The sequence below is a fragment of the Mytilus edulis genome, chromosome 5, assembly GCF_963676685.1.
Source record: "Mytilus edulis chromosome 5, xbMytEdul2.2, whole genome shotgun sequence".
Lineage (NCBI taxonomy): Eukaryota > Metazoa > Mollusca > Bivalvia > Mytilida > Mytilidae > Mytilus > Mytilus edulis.
Window position 1 is genome coordinate 65798203 of NC_092348.1, and position 9690 is coordinate 65807892.

Sequence of the window (9690 nt, forward strand, 5' to 3'; positions counted from 1 at the left end):
CTCGGACTTCTCTTGAACTGAATTTTAATGTGCGTATTGTTATGCGTTTACTTTTTTACATTGACAAGAGGTATAGGGGAAAGGGTTGAGATATCATAAACATGTTTAACCCCGCCGCAATTTTGCGCCTGTCCCAAGTCAGGAGCCTGTGGCCTTTGTTAGTATTGTATGATTTTTAATTTTAGTTTCTTGTGTATAATTTGAAGTTTAGTATGACGTCCATTATCAATGTACTAGTATACATATGTTTTAAGGGGCCAGCTGAAGGACGCTTACGGGTGCGGGAGTTTCTCGCTACATTGAAGACCCATTGGTGGCCTTCGGCTGTTGTCTGCTCTATGGTCGGGTTGTTGTCGCGTTGACACATTCCCCATTTCCTTTCTCAATTTTATTTTGAATTTGTAAAATCATCACTTGAATTGATAGGATTTATTTTCAATGGTGAACAATCATTTTTGAACCAGTACAGTGTTTAGAATGGTTAGGATTGATTTGGGATTGACATCATTGTACCTTAAAAGTACGAAATCATTTTCAAATTCGAACGCCTGTATGATAGCTCATTTCGCATGAAGATGTCATCAGTTATGGGTAATGACACAAATTTAATAACAAGGCATATATATTTTAGGATAGAAACCTCTATAAATATCTATCATTTGAAGACCAACTGGCAAGTGCCATCAACTTAAGATAACCGTTCATGCTTCAAAAAATAACAAATATCATTTTGTATAGTAAGTTATATATTTTGTTCTGTATAACTAATATGCAATGCCATTCTACGAAATACGAAAATATTTATGTTCTATGATAAAATACTAGGTAAAAGACGAACACAGCTCACAACGCTATACCATACATTATTTATTGTTGTACGAGATAATATAAAAACAACTATGCTTTCTTTATATTCAGTTGAATATTTTCATTTGAAATGTCAAAATATATTGTTACGCTATCGTATTTCTTCTACACGCTATTTCCAAATTAAAAAAATATTGATCAATCCGAAATATAAGATATAATGAAAATACAGCATTAACTGACAGACGAATTATAGGGAGTCTAAGAGGTAAAACAATCATGTACTGATGTTATTTTGTTCATAGTGTAGTAATTTTGATTTTTTACATTTCATTCTAACAAATAATTATTAGTACTTGATTTTCAGTATGCTCATATTCAGCTTTGCCACCACAATAGTTGCCTTTGTTGTAAGTGTTTTTGGAAATGATTGTAAAGAATACAGCCTAACACCATCAGACCAGTCGCTTATTGACATGATGAAGCATTACTTGCATACCTCCAGGAAGGCGGATACTCCGGTAGCACATTCACAACAGGGTAAGTATCTGTTGTATTTTTGTGATTTTACTTTTTGTCAGTATAGATATTCAATTTTCCGACAGTGCGAGGGCTTTATAGCCAATAATTGTCATTAAAAATCTCTATAAGTAAGTACTTTTTGAAAAAACGGACTGACAATTTTTAATCAAAGTTCAAATCATGTAAATCAATTAGGAAGGGGAAAATAAAGATACATATAACAAAGAAAATCTGAAAGAGTCTGAATGCATAGACAAGGTAAACTCTTTCTGCTATTCATGAATCACTTTCAAAGCGATATAAAAATGTGTCTGAATATGAAAACTTTAAATTGGACACACTCGATGAAATTAAAGATCATATGACTAGACTAGGATTGTTCTGTAAAGACACAAGACCGTCTTTCAAATGAAATTGTTGGTGTGATTATATAACAAACACTTCGATGGTAAGCCGTCCGGTGCCATATTGGATGCGCCCACCGAAGCTGTTTTATCCTTAAGGAGGCTCGAAGGTATAAAAATTGCTACAAAAAATTATTTTGTTTTTCTTCATTAAAACTTTTATCTATTTAACTATCAGTTATAATTTTATGATATTGTACAAAAATCAACCAAACAAATCCATTCGTTTTGGTTCCAGAAGACTTTCAAAATGTTTATATCTTTCAAAAGGTTCCAAATTATCTGCCTTTGGTACAAAAATGCCATTTTCGCATTAAAATTGAAATATCTTTTTAACTCATCGGTGACCTATATTTTTTTATTATTTTTTTTTCTTCAAATAAGCTGTACTTAAAACTTTCTAATTGTAAAACATTTAGCGATTTCTGTAATTTAGTTATTTTTATTTTTCGATATTACCTCTATTTCTCCTATTAGTTCAACAGAAATAAAGTAAAATGCATGCTTCTTTCGATGGCAGATTGTGAGCTTAAATGAACGGGGAACCCATTTTTTGTTTTTATTTTTCTACAAAAAAAGTAAAATCACAAAAATACTGAACTTAGAGGAAGATCAATTGGGAAAGTCCATAATCACATGGCAAAATCAAATAACAAAACGCATCAAAAACGAATGGACAAAAACTGTCATATTCCTGACTTGGTACAGGCATTTTCAAATGTAGAAAATGGTGGATTAAACCTGGTTCTATAGCGCTAACCCTCTCACTTTAATGACAGTCTCATCAATTTCCGATATTATATGATAACGTTCATTTATAGAAAAAAAACAAGCAAAATCCTGTGTTTATTTTAGATATTGGTGTGACATATGTCAGATGGGGGAAGAAAGTCTGTCCCGAAGGTGTGGACATTGTGTATGCAGGTATTTATAGTTTGTGTTCATTTTTATTAATGTTTTTAGTAAATTACTGACAAGTTCTTACAGATGGATGACACCGCTAGACACTAAAAGATACTTTGAATCGCTATCTTTTTTTTTTCTTACGAATATTATTATGTGCATGTGAATTAACCTTTTTACATATACATAAACTTATAGATTTGGAAAATCCGAGAGAGCACTACATAAGAATAAACAAAATAAAGTTCAATTTGTTTAAGATTTTCATGTTTGTGGTAATATAAACTTCATGCATTACCTATTTGAAATTGGTAAATTACACTATAGGGAGATAACTCTGTAAAAAATCTTTAGAAAAAATTAACGTTTTAACCACGTCCTATTGTCAAGGATATATTAAGCTTCTTAATAATCAAAAACGTGTTTGTCGAACTGCTTTATTTTCAATGTAATTTTTCCGAAAAGTGTTTGGTTCTTGTTTTTTTTTTAAATTCATATATTTTTGTCAAAGGGTCAAAGTAAATATTTTGTCAAAACTTTATGAAAACTAAACGAGCCAAATTAATTTAAGTCAAGCTGTTTGGTACCATTATTACCAAATTCAACAAATAATTCATAGCGTTCACTGTTATATGGCAGTTAACCATCAGTATGATCATTCAAACAAATGAATGAATCGGTGCGAGGGTTAGGTTGAATGAACTATTTGGAGATGACCAAACGGTCTTTGATTAAATAACACGGATTAATTTTACCGTGAATGCAAAATTTGTACTCGAATCAATTTATATTTCAGTGTTTTATTAAAACAATGCACAAACATTTATTTTCTTGGCTATTCCTCTTGTTATTTAAGATAGCAAACTGCAATATGCAATGCCGACTCATAAATACACTTATGAATTAATCAGTTGGTTTTTTTAACAGTGTTATGAGAAAGGTTGAACAGATTGTATGTTATTAGAATTAGTTGCAATCTATAACAGAGTTTCTAACTCGATTTTATTTTCTCTACTATTAGTATGTTAATTTCTAAAAATCAAAACATTAGTTTGAAATATTAGTGTCATTGTAACGTATAAATAGATTATTTGTAATTAGTTCATTTCCTCAAACTTATGCAGGTCAGGCTGGGGGAAACTTTTATACTAATAAAGGAGGAGGTTCCAACTACCTCTGTTTATCCAGTGATCCTGAAAATGGTAGAGTAACCTCCAATGATAATGACGGACTATATGGTGCCGAGTATGATGTCAGTTCCGGCAATGCACCCGCCGGTTTCCGATCAAATATGTATCAAAAAGAGGTCCCATGTGCTGTTTGCAGGAGGACAGGGAAATTTTCTGTTTTAATGATACCAGGTAGTAATATCATCAACATTTATTTCAAATGTAATTTCAAAATTATTAGAAATATGTTCCTTTTCTCACTTGCTCTGTTGCATAATATTTTTGATTATTTTATAATACTATCATCGGTATAGATTGGTTTTGAATGCATAAGCTTTAAATAAGTTCACTTGCTGTATTATTGAAATAATTTATTCAAAGAATGAAATAAAACTTTGATATCATTGTTTTGTTTGAACTTTGCATATGTTTGTTTTCTCTTTGTCTTTTAACTTTTTGGTTTACTTCAGGAAGGAAAACCTGTTACAAAGGATGGAAATACGAATACAATGGATTTTTGATGAGTCAACATAAAATTTATAACCAGATCGACTTTGCTTGTATGGACGGTGACGCAGAACCTTTGGACAATCAATCAGCCAACAATAATGGTGCATTGTTTTATCCCGTCAGAGCAAAATGTGGTAGTTTGAGATGTCCTCCATACAAAGATAAAACCGAAGTTCATTGTACAGTCTGTTCAAAATAAAACAAACTGATTATTGTTTAAATGGTTTTGTCTAAATAACTACTGCCTTTCTTACAATACGATACCGTTGTTGGTGGACTATCAATCTCCGATGGTTTCATCAGTTCAGAAGTCATGAATGACATGATCTACAATATGATACCTCTGTGAAATTGCCCGTTCAACCAGTTTAAAGTTTTTCAAAAATTAAGAGTTTCACTCCCTAACACACAGTTGACCTTTAATAAATCTGGCTATTGTATCCTTTTTGGTCATATAGTTCTTATTTGTTTTTTTAATGACTTAATCACAATCCTTAATGTAATTTGAAACGAAAGCCTGAAAAATGTGTGAAACATATGATCAGAATTAAACATTAAAACCAGTCCACAGCACTATCTTAAACATTGATGTTATTGCTTGTGACAGTCACACACTTTATAGAATTGAAACACGCATGAAGTCACCAACTTTGTTTGGTGCATATATTATATGGAGAAGTGTCATTGGGTTAAGACTGTAAATTGTTAGCAGGTTTTTATATGTAGACGAAACTCGCGTCTGGCTCAAATGCAAAATTTCAATCCAAGTATATATGAGTTTATTTACACTACAAAAGAAGTGAAAGAATAGGTTAAATGCATGAATACACTCACCATAGGAACGATGATTAAAATTATATACGACGGACCTTAAAACACTGCACGAGGTCGATGGCACGATAATTATTTATATCATTTACACGAATACTTATCCACCAAAATCATATTAAGGGCATACGATACAGTTACAGGGGAGGTAATGACGTTGCTAACGTAAAATGTTATTTTCGCGACGTCAAACTGTGACATACCGGGAAAAGATGCATTTTTCGACTGATTTTTATCATTCAAACTGATTTAATTTGAAAACGAGTGCATGGACCCCTATTTTTTAAAACGACATTTTGTTTCATTTTGCTGAGAGATTATGTGAACCACATTTTATAAAACTGTAAATAGTGCATTTTTTTTAATGTAAATTATTATACAGCAAAAAATTACGTTTTCTTCTCAATTCATGACCATTTGATAAATATGAGTTATTTCTAAATAAAAAATGCATAAGATTTTGGATACTTATAAAAAAAAACCAGAAATTACAAATTATTAAAAAAAAAACAATTTGCGTTTATCTTTTAAATCAAAAAAGCTATGGCTTTCTTTCGAAAGGGAAAATACGGCCACAAATCCGAATTTTGAGCAAATATACAAAATTTTGACCTCATTTAACTCAAAAAGTAGCACATGAAGGTATATTTTTTATTACATATTTGATTTAATCAGACAAAAAATAGCCTATATGGAATTTTTCATCAAACTGTAAATCAAGATCAAAACTTTATCGTATGCCCTTAAGTATAGTAAACATTGTGTGGGTGGATGTTCTGATAATAGCACATACTATTTTGGTATATACAACTTTCATTTTAATTTGTGTATCAAAGATATATAATACAAATGCCAAACTCCAAGGGAAATTCAAACCGGAAAATTCCTTAATAAATGAAAAAAAACCTTGGTATCAATATCTAGGGCAGTGTTCATTGTTAGAATAAGCTTTATTTAAGATCAGTACAGCAGGAGAAATATCTTTAGTGTACATACTGAAGTCGTCATTACTGAGAGCAAATATATAATCACAATACCTAAAAGTGTATTTAAAATTTGTATCAGCTGATTTTTCGATGGGTTTGCTGCTCTCAATCATAAATTGTAACTCATAACACTACAGAAACAGGTCTGCAATAAAAATAAAAAAAACAACTACACATTATGAATTTTATGCCACGGAACCGCTTTTCTGTAAGTGGTGCACAGTAAATCCCTATTAGGAATTCCCATAACTTGACGATATCCATTACATTTCATTTTAAATATTGGTTATGTATACGTAAAGATGTCTGTTGTTCTGTGTTTCACAGAAAGTTCATTGTCTTTACCTTTATGGTACATCGTTCGGATAAAACATAATCGCAGTGTATATTTTGTATTCGGGCACCAACATGTGTAACATCAATTTATATATTTTTGAAATTGACAAAACTTCACAAAGCTTAAACAAACTAAATAATGACATTAATAATTATGCTTAAAGAAAACCTTATTAGTCCCATTCACATTCGTTTTTGTCTTCAAATCTTATATCCAACTTGCGGTATTAACATACTCTAAAAGGATTTAAATCCATAGGTTCCAATTTTTCGGAATACCAGGTTAGATGGTAAAACCAAATCTAAATCAAAGTACTGAAGTACTGAACATCAGAGGACCTCAAGTTGTGTTGAATTATTGATAAATGACAGGTGTTTATATTATACCTACCAGACAGATATGTTCACCATACAATATAGCACAAATATTAAATATAATTTGCTATCATATCTGAGATACTGACTTGAACTAGGAAACTTAACTTTGTGAATTATCAATGATTACTTGGTCAAATGAGAACTGTTAGATTGGCATTATGACCATATAGTTGCACACATACAAAAATCGCTAACATATAACTTATAATAGAAAATCAACATAGCAAACAATTCTTCGAGTAGCTATATAGTCACTCACTGAACGAACCCCACCAAAACAGGTGATCTCAGGTGCTCCGGGTGGGTAAGCAGATCCTGCTCTACAAATGGCATTTATTAACAATGTTTGTACATGTAGTATCCAGGTCTTTTTTCTGAAACATTTAGCTTTTGGATCAATTGCTTATTAAATGGATGTTAACACAGCAAGATTACTATCCCTTATTCTAGATTTTTGTTGCAGTCAACACAAACTCTTTAAATGTTCATAAATAGCTTCACTGAGTTACATTTGTATCTTGGTTTTATTGTAACACAGTCAATCATTTATCCATTATATTTTTTTTAAATCAGCAGCTATACATGTACATTGTAGGTTCTGTTTTCTAATTATTAAATGGTTCATTGTAAATATTACAATGTATTATATGTAGATAGCCATTTGCTAATGATAGTATTTTTGTTAATTGAATTTCACAACATCTGGATAGTTTTTCAACTGTTATTTTTTTTAAACTTTCTTCTGGATTTAATACTTTTGATACCACTGGTTTAGCAATGAGAACATTTTGCACTATACATATAGAACACAACTACCATATGAATGTGTCGGTCCTTTGTAAGAAACCTGTAAAACAGGCCTTGTAATTTTTTGGTGTATATCTTGATTTCCCGATTGTACATTGATGTGGCCATTAGTTTTCTTGTATATTGTTTAACATTTGACATTTCATGGCTATTTCTAACTGATTTATGTATAGTTTTTTTCTGATTGTAAAAATGTTGTATGGTTATAAGCTTTATTTCTTTTTCATCATTTTGTCTAGAGCTGGTGTCTGATTTATACCAATCATACCTCCCTTTTCTTTTTTTATGAATAATGACAACAGTTTGGTTTTAATTTTCATTTATGTATGTACATGTAACAATATAAAACAGTGTATATACAGGTATAATCTCATTCCATCATTAATATTGGTCATTGTTGGTATATATTTATCTTTAAGTTTAACAATGTACTGTGAAAGAGCTATCTTTTAACAGATACTTAGTATATAATGGTTATTGTGAAACCACTGATTCATGGGACAAGTTTCACTTATTGCCCAAAATAGCCTAAACTATAAAACTCCAAAAAGTTCTCAATTTGGTTCGTAATTTGGGTCTATTTCAAAAGTCTTAACACTCAATAAAATAAATCAGTTCTTTTCATAAAAGTACATTTTATGTTCCAAATTTGTCAAAATGTGATGATTTTGGGCAATTTTCAGACCTGAAAGCTTTAAGCCTTTAGGAATAAAGATTTCGCCGCTACCTACATGTACCATCCAAAATGTTTTGTAACCAAAAGAATCCAAATCTGATATATATAATATTCATCAATATAAAAACTTTTTGGATCTTGGATGGCAGCCAAGTTTAATTATGCCAAAAGCAATTAAAGTTTTACCATAGTTATCTGTGGTATAATTTTCACAATTATTCAATGGTTTTGTTGTGTCTGATTTTCGAATAGAAAAAAAAAATGGCAAGACCTGAACGAGGCCACCTAATTTTTTTAAGTAACATATGAACAACAGAGTCAGTGTGGGGCCACTAAGCTAAACTGTCCGCTTCCACCAGCCAATATAAATGAATGCCTAGGGTGGGAATCGAACCCACATACACCAACTCTGTTGTCCCTATATTTTCTTTTTAAATAAACAAAAAATTGTCAAGAACAAATTTAAAAAAATGTATAAATGTGTTAAAATTTAATTATCAAATTAAACATTTTACATGAAAATATAGGTTGACTTTCAGTGGTTCAGAATCAGATGTCTACTTATATTGTAGTCCAATAGGCTCCACTGTACAGCTACATTAATATACAGCGTAAAAGGGTTTAATTACATTGCTGAGGCATATTTTTAGGGGGAGGAGGGAGCTGAAGGCACGTTAAGGCATATTTTTGATGGCTCCGACGTGCAGAAATGAAACATATTTTCTATACTTCGTAATAAAATTTATTTAATATGTGAATATGATTTTCGGCAATTTTTAAAACCTAATTGGAAATGTAATTCCAACCCTGTATCATCCAGTCAGAAACCGTATAAATGTGCTAGGGCTGTAAAATGTAAACAAATAATTGCGCTCTTGTAACCCTATACGTGATCTACTTGTTACTTTAATACAAAGAAAATAAAGTTAACTCCAAAAATTGTTGAGATCTAATATAAAAAAACCAAATTGTTGCAATATAGAATACACAAAAAGTAAACTTATCTTTAAAGGCCTTGCATGTTCTCGTTTCTCCAACTCAATCAGCTGGTATTTTCAAAATGGCGACAGGGAACGTAAAGAGAGAAATTATTTTCATATTGTGCCAGATTAAATATTGCTGGTTTTGCTACGATAATATGATAGACAAATATTCTACAAACGGTTTTAAACAAGATTAACTTAAAATCAAATAATTGAAATATATAAATTACATTTATGTTTATAAATTCCTGTATTGATTGACTTTCGTGTTTCTTCAAGCTCGCTCTTGATGATGAATGCGCACTGGTGGTATTCATCCGCAACAACAATTGTTTGCTACGTCATTAATATTAAAGATTGTTTGACTAATATAATCTAATA

At 31.0% G+C, this 9690-nt stretch overlaps 1 protein-coding gene across 1 annotated transcript; it reads left to right on the forward strand.

The window, feature by feature from the left end:
• The first annotated feature begins 1049 nt into the window (after nt 1-1049).
• Nucleotides 1050-4536, forward strand: LOC139524316 (short-chain collagen C4-like). The gene is made up of 5 exons (XM_071319065.1): nt 1050-1075; nt 1175-1347; nt 2589-2657; nt 3761-3997; nt 4276-4536. Exons 2-5 carry the CDS (start codon nt 1176-1178, stop codon nt 4512-4514), a joined length of 717 nt encoding a protein of 238 aa, XP_071175166.1. The 5' UTR covers nt 1050-1075; nt 1175; the 3' UTR covers nt 4515-4536.
• The last annotated feature ends 5154 nt before the right edge of the window (nt 4537-9690 follow it).